General features: G+C 27.3%; 1 protein-coding gene across 5 annotated transcripts in view; it reads left to right on the forward strand.

Moving 5' to 3' along the window:
- The window catches only part of LOC129910628 (potassium voltage-gated channel protein Shaker), a 302,087-nt gene that overhangs the window by 159,302 nt on the left and 127,877 nt on the right, over nt 1-14,908 (forward strand). Inside the window, exon 1 of one of the 5 annotated variants that reach the window (XM_055988068.1) lies at nt 117-459. The exons of the other annotated variants lie outside the window; for them this stretch is intronic. Within the exon in view, the coding sequence (XP_055844043.1) occupies nt 374-459 (86 nt within the window). The 5' untranslated portion in view covers nt 117-373. Of the gene's footprint in view, nt 1-116; nt 460-14,908 lie in introns of those variants that run through there. 5 annotated transcript variants of the gene reach the window in all.

The raw sequence follows: 14,908 nt of genomic DNA on the forward strand, positions 1-14,908 counted from the left end.
CTTAAAGCCCTGCAGTGGATTTTATTTATGTTATTTTATTCCGTAAGAATCGGTTATATTTTAATTAATGTCTATACAATTTTGATTTTTTTTTTTGTACAAAATGTGCTTAAAACAGATAAGAAAAAATATATAAAAACATATTATAGCAAATAAATTAAGTGTTTAGAAAAAAAAAATAAAGTGTTCAAAATATACCCTAATGTTAGGATTAAATATTATTTTTGAAATTAGCTGGCTAATGAGTAGTGAAAAAGAAGCAAACCACAGAAGATTAAAATGTGGCTTAGCGTTAAATAAATTTGTGTGTTCAATTTAAATCATCCCAAAACAGAAAAAAAAAAAAAATTGATCGGATTATTGGCGGTTTGAAATGTATGCAAGGGTTGGCGGAGCTGGAGATACAAAATCTCCGGCAGAGATACGCAAGCAGAAGAAGAAAAAGAATCAGGAGCTGCGGTTTGTGTTATTTTACATTAACTTTTGTTCATATTACGTAATTTTTTGTTAATTTATTATGCAACAAGAAATTATATTGAAAATAATGGTAGGCTAGACGCTCTGATAAGCTTGATTATGAATGTGTGCTTTCCTTGGAAATGCATTATTACATTGGAACACGTGCTAGGTTACTAATTAAAAAAAAATAAATAAATAAATCCCATTACGCAAAGAAAAAAAATCAAGAAGTTTGATAATAAATAGGAAATGTGGGAAATTCACATTGAAATTTCGACTGGCATGGTTGCAGTGATTTCAAATATTTAAATTTAAAATATTGAATTCAATATTTAAATGAAATTTTAAAGTTCTTTGCTGTTTTGTATTTAATTGTTTATTTTGAAAATTGTCATATTACATATTGTAAAAAAATCGAATTAAGGCCCAATCTGTCAAATCGCATACAAATTTTAAAATTTCCCTTTTTTAAATGGAGACTTTAAATTTAATGGAGTGTGTCAACTTAAACTGGACCTTAGTTTGTCAGATAGTTCGTTTCTGAATAAGTTGGATTGCCATTTTTCTAGCTGTAGCTGTAGCTCAAGTTCCAACATTAGAAACAATAGCAACTTCTTCAAAGGGCCTTTGAGTGATTTTTCAGAATAGAAAATAAAATTCTTAAATATTTCAAAAATATTCAAATATGTATTTCAAAAATGGCTCGAATGATTTTTCAGCAGTGGCACAGAATTATTTAAACAAAGAGTTCATATTGCAGAATTCGGATAAAAAGAATTAAGAAAAGCTATATTAATTTTTAACATATCCTGTTATAGATATTCTTCTTTACTACGCTTTTATTGCTTTTTAAATTTGAACAGAACAGTTGAATGGTTTTTTTTTTATTATGTGGGTAGTTATTATTAATTGATTACACTGGTTTACAAGGGTTTTGTTGCCGAAACAAAAATATACTTTTCTGAAGGTTTTGGTGTGCTGAACTCGAATCCGAAGTCAGAAACAACTAATCACCTCCCGTTTTTGAGATATTACAGTTAGAATATGAAAAAAAACGTTTTTTTTAGTTCTTCGGACCTTATTCTTTTGTACAAGGAAAATTGTTTGAGCATATTTAGTAATGGTTACTATAAGAATTATTTTCCATCTTTCGATACCTGTTTAAATCTTTTCAATATCTTTTGTATTTCCAGAGATATCTTAAAATGAATTATGTCGGTTTGGTTTCATATATCATAAAGGAGATAATGACGTTATAAAATTTATAAAAATACCAAACAACTGAGGATATTTCGGGCAGTAAAAAAGATATCGGAAATATTTAAACAGAATTAAAAAGGTGAAAAATAGTTCTCATAAAAACCGTAACTAAATTTGCTCAAACTATTTTCCTTATATAAAAGAATAAGGTCCGAAGTACTGCATTTTCTAACGGTAATATTTCCAAAACAGGAGCTGATTAATTTTTTTTGACTTCGGATTCGAGTTCAGCACACCTTCAGAGAAGTATATTTTTGTTTCGGCAACAAAAAAAAAGTTAAATTTTGTAAACCAGTGTAATAATTGTTTTTTTATGGAAAAATTATCAAGGGGCACGGTAGTGCCCAGCCAAGTTCTCTAGCAACTTTGGCACTACACCCTTATTTACAGGAAACAACTCAGGCCATTTTCGACCCCCCTCTAACTTCCACACCAAAGATGTCAAGAGAACAATCAAAATTTTATTGAAACGAATTTGAACCAAAACTTTAGAACTTGGTACACTTTTACATCTCAGTACTTTTTGTGCCAGCATAATTTCAACATAGGAGAACTTGGCTCCTTTTTTAACAGTAATGTTTTTGTTGTGATTTATTTTACTTAAAGAAGTTTTTGAAGAAAAAATACATTTTTATAGGATGCTCATTTTTACTCAAAAAGATAGTGTTTTCAAACCCGTAGAAGCGGAGATAAGTAGACAGACATATAAGCATAATTGCGGGTTTCTTTGTTCGTATAATTTTAAAACTTTAGGAAAAAAAATTACTTAAATTTTAATTAAATTATTTGTTTTGTAATGTTATTTAAATTTCGTCATCTTTAGAAGTGTGAATTTTGATAAATAATAATTCGTTTAAAATAAGTTTATCAAATGTCTTCATAAAGCACACTTATTGTATCACAAAAAAACACTTTCGGACAAAAACAGCTTTTCAAAAGGTTATATTATTTCTCAAAGGGGTGAATTAGGATTGCAAAGAGGAGAAAATTATGTTAAGGACAGAACGGTGAATGTAATTTGAAAAAGTCTAATATCAGAATATCAGTTGTAAGGGGTGAACTTAATAATAAAAATCTAAGACTTTTTAATAAAACAAAAAAAAAAGCATCACTGAAGAAGTTGCTTAGAATATTAAAGCTTTACATGAAAAAAATAATAAATAAAATTTTTTAATTTAATTTTGAAATAAATTTAGCAAAAAAAATTAGTAGGTATTAAAATTATAAAAAAAACATCTATTTATGAATGGTTAAAATCTCCATATCAAATATGCAATTTAATTTCTTAAATGAGAATTTTTTTTAAATTTGTAAAGCTGTTTAGAAAAATAAAATCAAAATAAACTTCAAAAAAGAAATTGGTATGCCATTGAAAAAAATAAAAAATATAAATTGACAAATAAAAACAAAATTTTTGAAAATTGTTCTTAATTTAAAGTTTTAAAAATGTTTTTTTTTTGACTTGATAATAATTGGTCCAAGTGTTGGTTGACTTCTGAATTGTGATAGAACACGTTTTTTCTTAGTATCGAAATCTTTAGAGCAGCTTTTGAGAACAACGATTTTTTTCATTTTGGTCATATGGAAGTTAATTTTGGTCCTTAGCAAAAATTTCAATTTTTCCTCTAGGGAATAAACCAAAACCTTTAAATGCATCATGGCCTTGAAGCTGATATACGACCTATTTGTCTGACTAAGAAAAGTCAGACTAAAAATTTTCTCAATTTTTAATTAATTTTTCTTAAAACAAATACATATATAAAAATAATGGCTTTAATTAAACAACTTGAACTATGACAGGAAATGTATGCTTTTCTAAATGGAGAACGAATCGTTAAAATTAAATTGTAATGATGAATTGCACTTATAAATTTTTAAATAAATTAATTATTGCCAATAAAAAAAAATATTTATATTGAAAAAAATTATGTATCTCAAAGCCATGGTGTGAGCACCTTAAGTTGCTATTTTTCTGAAGTATTTGAGTTCATGTAAGAAGGTGGTGATTTTTCAAAACTCCGTTCCATTTGTGTAGAATAATGTTACTACACAATTTTTCGAAACACATGACAAAAAAAAGCTATAAGAAGTAAACAACATTAAACGCAAATTTTTCATATTGCGTGATTTAACAATTTTTAAATAAAAATGGGTCATAGTCATGCAACTTATACAAGCAAATGTGTATTTAATTTAATACTGCAATTTCGTAATATGTTTTTGAATTTAAATTCTTTGAAATGAAATACCGACATACTGATACTCCAAGCAATAAGAAAAGACCAAATCAACCTTGTAATTTTTTTTTGTCTTGAAATTGAAAATAAGCTCATTATGCATTTTGATTATATTCAAAAGAATCAAAAAGAAAACCATTACCAACGAGTTACTATAAATCGCATTGCATTCTGTATTCTCTTCCCCCGTGCATCAAAAATATCAATACTTTCCACTTGACTTAAGCTAATTGATCCAATAAGTTGATGAGTTTACCCTCAGCGATGTCAACTGAAGCTTAAAATGAGGAGTATACCTACAAATTTTCTGTGTTGAGCTTATTCTCATGAACTCATGTACATGAATAGCTTCAGTTAGGAAACATAAACAAAAATAGCCTTCAACTTGATATGAATGTTTGTATGGCGCGGTATGTAGTTTGTTTGGTCGTGTGTTTCAAATTGCAATATACACCACCATTTGCGGGGGTAAGTAATTTAAAATGATTGAAATGTCAACATTACGGGTGGTTGCTCTAAGAATCATTTACACCGAAACTAGAATTTAGGTTCTTGTATACCAGATTTCTTAAAATACTCGGATCTTCACTTGAAAAATGTGCTAAACCTTTTTGAATTTATAATGTACACATGTATGTGTTTATTTATTAATATTGTTAAATCATTCAACAAATAAAATATGTTTTTCAGGTTGGTAATGGTACCAATCGAATGGAAACAATTTTGTTCCTGCTGCATCCAGCAGGACAATTTAAAGAAATAAATTAAACAATTTAAGATAACTGTAATTGGCGTAAGAAATATTAAAATTAAAAAAAATTATTCACCTTTCAAAGCAAAAATTAGCAATAGGCTTAAAAAATTCAGAATTTTCCTCCCTCCACTAGTCCTGTTATATGGGGTCAAAAGTTACAAGAACCTATAATCTTAAAACTGTAGGTTTAATAAAAAATGTTTTACAATATTTTAGCGGAATCTTGAATAACAAAAAACAAGTCGACCTACAACATCGTTCTTTGCACGTTTCATCTAATTCGAAGTTGCTAATAATGTTCTAAAAAAAATAATCAAGTTTTGTATTTCTCTAAATATGTACATTAGGGCGTTAGTTAGTTTTGAATCAAGTTCCTAAGTGGAAAAACTGTTTCTAAATAATAAAAAAAATCCCTTAATTTTTTCAGATTTTTATTTTGACGCTAGATGGCGCCCCAAGAGGGTTAAAGTTTTTTCTCATTTGAAATTGGTATATGTTGACTTATTAGGCCATTTTTTAGATATAGACTAAATGTAAAAATTTTTGATGAGGTTCTATTCTATATTAAACACCCTTTTCTAGGACTAGGGGTTTAGTCAAGACATGTATGTCTTTTTTGGGTTTATTAAACCAAGCATCTTTTATTAAAATAAACATATGAGTAAAATGAAAAATAAAATAAAACCCAAAAAAGACATGCATGTTCTGACTAAACCCCTAGTTTATACCTTTTTTAAAAGGATGTTTAATATAGAATAGAATCTCACCAAAAATTTGTTTTATTTTAAAAAGCATTTATTAACTATACTGGCAAAAAATAATGTAGTTTGCAAGGGGGTATTCTTTTTTCAATTTTTTGTTTTGGTTGACTTCAGCGGACCGGAAATGAAATAAAAATCATTTAACAAACAACAACTTCGGATATAAAAAATTATAATTTTTAACCACTTAGGTTATTCCGTCTTATTCAAGTGGATTTTAAAATAAGAAGAAGCAAATATTTAAGCAATAAAAACGAAGTTTTCGGGAGTTAAAAATTTGAAAGCTTCAAATTTTAGATACCAGTCAACTTTTTTTCTTAATTATTTAAGATTCATCAGCTAACTTCAAATTATATTGTTCACAAAGGAACAAATTCTGAGTTAAAAATTTGTTTGATACCGCTTACAAATTCGCCAAATGAAGGGACGTAAGTAGTATCAGAGTTTTAAAGTTTAAGAAAAAGTAATTCTAGATCCCGGCGACACTCAAGGTTGGTAGGAACAGGAACCTCAGGCTCAGGTATATAAAAGATAACGGAGTGAAGAATACACTTCCCCGGTTTCTCAGAAATAAAAAATAATAGATTGAAAAAGAAAAGTAAATCCGTTTAAATTTGAAATATTATAAATACAGTCACTCATGAAATTTATAGGCCAAATCTTTGTCTTGAGATATATGTAAAAAAAAAAATGAAGAAGGAATGTATAAAATGTTTTGAAAAATGCATATAGATATTTTTGTATGTATACACTTCAAACTTTTAGTTCAATAACACTGAGCGAAAAAATAAATTGAAGTTGAAACGTCTTTGTTTCAAATCATGTGACTTTAAGATACGAAACCATAAAAAATTAACCTTTTTTCCACGTTGATTTTAAAATGTTCATCTTCAACGCAAAATCATTCCGAATAATAGTTAAATCAATGTGGTTTTCATTGATTTTACGTTGTTATGGTGGCTTTTCCCTCAGTGAAGAAAATTCAAACAAAATATATTTTTTCCTAAAAGAAATAATTGTAAAAAGCAATCATTGATACCACAAAATTACTGGGTCAAAAGTCCAAAATCGAGTTTGGGCACTGTAGATTCAGTTTAACTTCTGTTTCAGTATTTTATTGAATAACTACATTTTTTATATTCTACCTTTTAGTCCTCTTAATATAGTTTAAACCAGGTTTTGTGAAACAAATAATTGATTTTGTCCGATTTTCCTTATTCTACAATATTCAGTGTAAAAATAATGGTACATTTCTGAATGTTAAGTCCAAAATGTTAAGCCACAATATAACCACAAAACTAAATTCATCGAAAAAATAGCTTTATTAGTTACATCTATTAGCTATCAATACGTTATTGTAAATATATTTTTTTTTTTTTTTGTTATTTTTTGCGTTTGGCCCAATATTTATGTGAGTGACTGTAATTATGAAATGATATGCCAAATTACTTTTGATGGTACAATGAAATCAATTTTTCCATTTAAAAATAACTATAATATTGTAAGCAACTTTTATCTTAAGACCAATTTTGTATGTAGTAACTTTGTTAAATTATTATATTACTAAGCAATTTTTATTAATTATTACAAAACAATTTAAAGAAAACCAATTTAAATAAAATAACCGTATGAGTTTTGAAAAACTGAACTATTCGTTAATTTTTTTCTAATTGTCAAAAGAATTAGTTTGAAAATTTTACGTATCAATAATTTTTGGTCAAACTAAATGCTTTGGTGACACAAAAATTGTTGAAATCAGTTACTTAATAGAAAATAGGTCTGTTTAATGAATCTGATCCGCACAGAAAATATCCGAAAAGTACAGGTTTATGTGTTTCATAAGGAAAAACCTTGCCCTAAACTGTTCTACAAACTGTCATTTTTTGTTCCATGAAGTTTTCCAGCACAGATTAGTTCAAGTTTTTCTGCTCCTACTTTTGAGGTAGAGCAAACGAGTGAGAAGTGTCAAACAGCAACTGATTTGTTTTATTCTTACAAAAATATATTTAAATAAATTCAAAATAATGAAAATTTGTTTAGAATCTTCTTAATATGAAGAAAAATTCAAAATGTGAACAAATATTCTGATTAATTATAATTTATTTGAATGAAAAGTCATAACAAAAAAATTATTTTAATTTTAAGTTTCAAAACTGATAGGCAAAAGTCAACCCTACAAAATAGGAAGGTGTTTTTTTCTGATCTTTTTTGTTATGACAGTTTTCAAGAATTTGTGCTGTTCTGATCTTTTCTGTTTCAGTTTTTCTTCATTAAACAGACATTAAACAAAATGGGAGCAAAGGATTATTTTTTTTAAATCGACGGAGGCAGCGTTGCCAACCCATTCAGCCAAAATTATGCCTCACTTGAAAAAAAAATTATGCCTTTTCAAATAAATTATGCCTCAATTTAAATTTCTTAGTTTATGCTTAAAAAATTATTAGGTATATACAAAAAGTACACAAGTACAAAAAACGAAATGTTTATTTAATCAATTTATGCATTAAGGGCCAATTTTTGAATAGTCAGATAAACCTCAGATAGAGATTATTTCTAGGAATAAAATTTTTTATATTAAAATTTATTCGTCTGATAGTCTAACTGACGATTGAAAAATCGGGGCTAATTCAACTTATTTGTCACGTACACGGAAACTTATTTTCTTCGAAAGGAATATTTCAAGACGTTGCTTCATATAATTGGAAGAAATTAGCCGCCAATTTTTTTCACCAATAAAAAATATTAGCCTATTTGCAAGCGTTTTAGACCTTTTTACAGCAACAAAATTAGATTATTTTCCAGTAAAAGTGATTAGTGTGAAAAAAATTCTTCGAAAACTTAAACACTACCAAGAGTTAAATGGTAAAAACAAATTTTGTAGATAAAATTTCGAACAACCTTTATTTAAAATATATAGAAAATATTAGTTTTTAGTCTTTTTATCAAAATATTTAAAAAATTATAAGAAACTTTAAAAATATAAATCAAGAGTGTAGTATGATTATTAAAAAAAACACTTAAAAATGTTAAAAGTTTTTTAAACTTTGATAGAATTTTTTTTTTTTTAATTTTTTTTCTAAATCTGAAGGGAACAGATACATAATGTACTGTTTTTGGTAAAAAAAAAGAAAATAATAACCTTTTGACGAAGTATCATTTAGTTTTCTTTATAAGAAAACTGATTAGGTTACCATCTATGAAGTTATACTAAAGTAAAAAATTAAATGCATAATTTTATTAGATTTTGTCAAATTTGAAAGGTCGAATTTGTTCTTGCAAACTGTTTAAGGTCTGAAAATTTGAGTTTCGAAAAAATTTTGCGACATCTGTTTTAGGTATGTGCTGAAATTAGCTGCTCGATAAAATTTTACCCATTTTCGGCAATTTTTTTTTTTTTTTTTGAAATAAAATTGTTAATGAATAAAAAAGAAAAATAGAGTATTTTTGTGTTGGAGGTGTATCCAAAAGAACTTTTAAATATTGCGCATTATCACACCCCCGCACACATATTTTGTTTTTCGATTTATAATATACTTAGATAGTTTCATTGAATTTTTTTTTCTATTCGCGACATTCAAACATAACTACCTTGAGGTTTATTTTCCATAATTTTCCGATTCACTTAATGTTGGTAATATATTTATCCACATTTTTTCATTTATTAGTCAATGAAAGGCAAGGTGTTTTCAAAGTGTCTCCATCTCTTACCATAAATAACTGAATAAATAAAAATTCGATTCCGCTTCTTACCACCAATTTTCATTTTTCGCAAAACTACATCACCCTTACCAACGAAGAAAACTTCCCCAAGAACAAAAGTAAAACAAAAAAAGAATCAACCATAAAAACATACGAAAACCACCCCTTCATCTTTTTTCAAGAACAAAGAAAATAACTTTGATTGCCATATAAGTCACCGTCATAACTACACACATATAACTTATCCTACACCACCGATCAATTGTTCAAGGTCACAATAGTACAAAAAATCCTTATACTTAGTACACAACTCAAACGCTACGAATTAGTCAGCCGGCGCCAAAATATTAGCATATTCTTATACAGAAAACACGAAGCTTTCATACCTCTAACCAGACACAAGCCCGAACTGTATAGATGGGTATATATCACAACATAAAAACGAGAAAAAAAAAAACTAACTAACTATCGTTACCTAGAAACAGAAAAATTGATGTTTGTGCAAAAACGAGGTAGATTGGTAAAGAAGAATTTTTTTACGTGCTTTGATTTTTATTTTTTCGAAAAACAACTAAATTGAATTTTTCTGCAACTAAAACCAGAGCAACTTGCATCTTGACTTGGAAATGAAAGTACCACGAATTCACAGGGATGAGTGTTATATTCTCAAGATGGTTTTTTTCTTGACAGCAGACAAAATCAAATCACATCGCCATCGTTCGTTGTGTTTACTCATTCCTTGCGCGTCTTCACTTCAGATCTTTCTCTTTCTCTATAACTCTACTAGACTCCAGAAGAAACCTCCTGCAGCTATATTCTTTTTAAGGACTTTTCCCAGTTCGTGTCCTATTTCATTAGTTGAAAGTTATATTTGTGTGTGTCTGTGTGAGTATGATGAAAAAATGTGGAGGTCAGAAGCCTATTCAACTTATTGATGTCCTTGTTTTTTTAGGGGATAGAAAAATGAAAAAAAAAAAAAAAAATAATAGAAAAAAAAAGAAAACAGTACTTCGCTTGTTTGCTCCATGAACTCGCTTCTATCGGAAAAAAAGGATGAATCATTGTGGGAACGAATTTAACATTGCGGGTATATGCTATGGTGACCATCTGTGTTTTTTTTTTAACATGATATATGTATATATATTTTGGATTTTGATTTCCTTGACCAGGATAAATGATATTGTATCACATGAGATTATTTGAAAATCAGATGATTTCCACAATTTGGAACGAAATAAATAGGAATAATTGCAAATATTGAAAGAAAAAGAGCTGTCAGCATTTGTTTTCGGTTTTAAATCACACTTAAAAATGGCAGCTAAAATATGCATTTAAATTAAAATTTAACTTCAAAATGTATTTGGGCCTATTCGGCGAGATCTTTTACTCTGCTATTCTGTTATGAATTTCCATACAAAAATCAAATCTGTCAAAAAATCTTCTATGATTTTCATATTTGGTATTCGACATGCTATGAAATCTTTTATAAAATCTTTTACGAAGTTCCAAATGTCAAAAATTCTTTTACAAATCTCATTTTTGGTATTCAGCAAGCCTTAATCTGTTATGAAATCTTTTATGAATTATAAAAGATAGATTTTTGTTGCTTTTATCATAAAAGACTTCATGAAAGTAGCAAATTTTCAATAAAAGTAGGTGCTTTTTTTATATTTAGCTTTGTTTATAAATAATTGAGACTTTTCTGTTATAAATATCTTCTAAACGGTTAAAGTAATCAATTTGATGTCAAGGAATTTTTTTGTAGAACGTTTAAGCCCCTACAAGAATACATCTTGTTAATTTGAAAATAATGAAGTTTCAGTGAATTGGAAAATTTTTAAAAGTAAAAATTGTTTTTATAATTTTTTTTAAATTTTGACCTCGAATACCTTTAGAATGGTTAGATAAATGAAAAAAGTTTATTTGACCTTTTTTGTCGAGCAATCTGTTTCCTACAAGAATATGTCATGCGCGTTTGATTATTATAATTTTTCAATTTGTTACAAAATTAAAAACAAAAAACGAATTTTTAAAGATTTTCTCGATTTTTGGACCTCAAATATCTACTAAACGGTTAGATAATTGAAAAAAGTGTATAAGGCCTTTTTGTAGAGCGTTTAATTTTATACAAGAATATGTAAAAAAATTTGCTAAAAAGTTAATTAATAAAAAAATGATGTTTTTTTAGTAGAAGCTTGATGTAAAAATGGAAAATTGCGAAGCGGAGGACCTTCCCATTAATATAAAGAGCTCATATTTGGTGTGTATATTTTAGAGGTGTCTAGCAATCGATTTTTCGGAGTACAAAATCGAAAAAAACGAATTTCGATTTTTTTGACCCACCCTAATCTATATCCATTTCTCTGTCTATGTGTAACGTATCACGTGTCGCAACCATTTTTTTCAATTGTCATACTTCTTTTTCTGTCTTCTTGCTTCCAACTTGTTTATGTTTGAACTTCTAACAAAAAAAGAGGTATCTTCGAAAAAACAACCCTGGTGGCAAATCGATGAACTAAAAACAGCCGTTAACAGAACGTAACGACTTTTTGATAAAAAAAAGAGTTTTATAAATTGTGTTATTTTGCAATAATAAGTTGCTTTTTGATTTTAATTTTTTTTTTTGTTGGAACAATTAAAGAAGGTATTTTGTCATTTGGGGGAAATTATATTGCTTTTTGCATATAACTACACATTTTAAAATGCATTAGAAAATGAGCAATTTTGATGTTTTTCATGAAAAAATAGGGCCAAAACTGAAAAATCCGCTTAGACCATATTCTAATTATATTCATTACCTTTAAATTGACATATATATCGTATGTGTTTTCCACTTCAAAAAAAAAGTAGTTTTGGACTATTTTGCAAAAACTGTTACTGAAATTTTAAAATAAGGTATAAACAAAATTAAAAAAATAAAAATGTGGCTAGACCATATTTTATATTAAATATCAATCTTTCATTAGAAAATTAGTTTTTTGCAATAAGTGTTCTGTGGACCTCACAAACTGTGCAGAAATTTTCCATATTTCTCATTTTTTTTTCATAAATTTACTAATGCCAAAAGATTGTCTAGGCAATTAAAGTAAAACAATTATATGGGAACGAAGGACAATCTTCCATCGTTTAGGCGATAATTGCAATTTTATCACAAATTGACAAAAAAAAAAATATTTTATAAAATATACATTTATACAATATTTAAATAAATATTTTTAAAAAGCTAGAAAAGCTTATTCATATTTAAAAGATTAAAATTAAGTAAATTCAGGAAAGGGTTTTTGAAAAAATGGTAATTAAACTCAGATTAAAAAAAAAATTATTGAAAAATTTTTAACATGATCTTTTAAAACTTTTTCGTAACATAAAATGCATTTATTTTTCAAATTTCTTAGGCCACATTTATTATTATTTGGAATTATGAAAAAAAAACGTCAATATGTTTTAAAATTTATGAAAAAAATTAAAAAGTATTTCATTTTCGAAGAACTTTTTTAATAGAAGTTTTGAAAAAAAAAAAAATTAATTAATTTTTTTTTTTAAGTTCAAAATTTAAATATAAAGTTATTTTTTCTTCATTCAATAGCCCTTATTGTTGAAATTAAAAAACAAAAGTTTAATGTTCTTATTTGCCAAAGTCTTTCATTAAATCAATTATTTCAATGCAAAGATTCAGTTTTTATAGAAAAATCCAATGAAATTGGAGTAATTTTTAATTTTTTTTTCAAAATTATCATATACATGTATTACCTTTTCTTCTTCGGAATCTAACCAATCGTATCTATGGCCAAAATATTTTTAAAAATAAATTTATATTTTATAACGAAAAAGTTTGAAAAAAGTCAATTAAATTTTTTTAATAACATTTTTTTTTAAATTCTGAGTTAAAATACCTTTTTTTTCAAAAACTATTCATTCAATTTTGTGGATTTAAATTTTATAGATAGGAATAAGCTTTTGGCTTTTTTAAAATGTATTTTTTAATATTGTAGGGGAAAGTGGCCTAAAATGGCACCCCAAGGTAAAATGGCCCCCTGGCTAGAAATTGTAGAATCGAAAATAATTAGAAAGTTTTATGAACACGATTCTTTAGTTTATCTTACAAAACCAACATATACGAAATTTCAGCAACTTTAAGCCATTATTTGAAATTTGACAGGTCAAACTGTCTCTATCCACCTCAAAAAGTACACTCGTTATAATTTTGTGAAATTTTTTTTGCAAAAAAAAAATAAAAAACATTGTATTTTGGAAAAAGAAGTTAATGTATGTACGCATGAAGTATTTCTTATTATTTTACTGAAATAAGTTGGTTTAAAACGATTTTAAATTTTTTGGTGTAAAAATTAAATTGAAAAAAACTCAAAATGGGCAAAATGGCCTACTTAGTGCTCGGGTAAAATGGAATACCTATTTCACATGCCATTTTAAATTTTTTTCACATTTTCATTTTTTTAAGTGAAAATAGTTGCTATTTATGAACGATGTACAGAGAGGAAGTCCTGGACTGAGGAAAGCCCTTGATTCCGTCAAAAACCTGGAAAAAAGCATCCAAAACACTCAAAGTTGCAAAAACTACAAAAACGAGAGGAGCAACCAACATGAACTGGGTTTTGAATGACTCGATGAAAGATCTGCTGGGATTAAGCACCACTTGTTCCAAAAAAATGGAAAAGAAGACCTTTGACTCAATTTTGCATTTAAAATCACGTATGTTTGGACAGTGTGCCATTTTACCCGGGTAAATTTGATCAGTGAAATTTGTAGACGTCTTGAAAATTAAAAAAATTAAATACATTTTGGAACTTTTTTAACTCGCTAATGAAAAAAATGTGAGAGTAATATATTAAACTTTGAAAAGTATATAGCATTTAAGTTTGAATGCTACTGTTTTTCGAGATACAGGACATTTTCCTTAGGGGGGCCATTTTAGGCCACCTTCCCCTAGGTGTTACCGTTGTGTTCAAAATAAACGATGGAAGATTGTCTTTTACTTCCATATATTTTTTTTTCTTTAATTTACCTAGAGAATCTTTTGGTATAATTTATTTTTTGAAATTTACCAAACAAAATGGTTTTGTTCAAAAAAAAAATTTAATTTTAATTTAAAAAAAACAATACGGCAACATCGGCAATTTTAAGCCTATAGACTTTAAAGTATTTTTAATTACCGACGCCGACGTTTGAAAAAAAGATCATCAAAATCAGAGCTGTTCGGCCGGGTTCCCTAATAATTTGCTTTAGTTACTCCACTATAGTACGGAAATATTTCAAAATCACTTACCGTTTAGAAATAACAACATTTCTAACAGATTTTAATAGGTAATCGTAAGTTCGAACCCGAAGTAAAAACAAAAATAATGAAGTCATGTTTCGAATATTTAAACTCATCTTGAAGTTCTAATATAACTCAAATTTAAAATTTGTTAGAAAAGTATATTTGGTTCAATAAAAAATTAAGTATTCAATTTTGTTGAATATTAAAATATTTTATACATGTACCTACATATCATGTTTTTTTTTAAATTTTTACTTTATTAACCCTGGAAGGTTATGCTTATTTAACGCACACTAAAGTTATCCTTCGTCGAATCGACGAAGCCCATCTTAAAACCTACGCTCTACTCAAACTATGGTGGATTTGATTTTGAAATTTCGCATTAAAACCTTTCAACATATTTTCTAAACAAAAACTTACATTTTTTACAGATATCATAATGTTTTCCTCACTTAAAATT

Source organism: Episyrphus balteatus, chromosome 2, assembly GCF_945859705.1.
Source record: "Episyrphus balteatus chromosome 2, idEpiBalt1.1, whole genome shotgun sequence".
Taxonomy (NCBI): Eukaryota; Metazoa; Arthropoda; class Insecta; order Diptera; family Syrphidae; genus Episyrphus; species Episyrphus balteatus.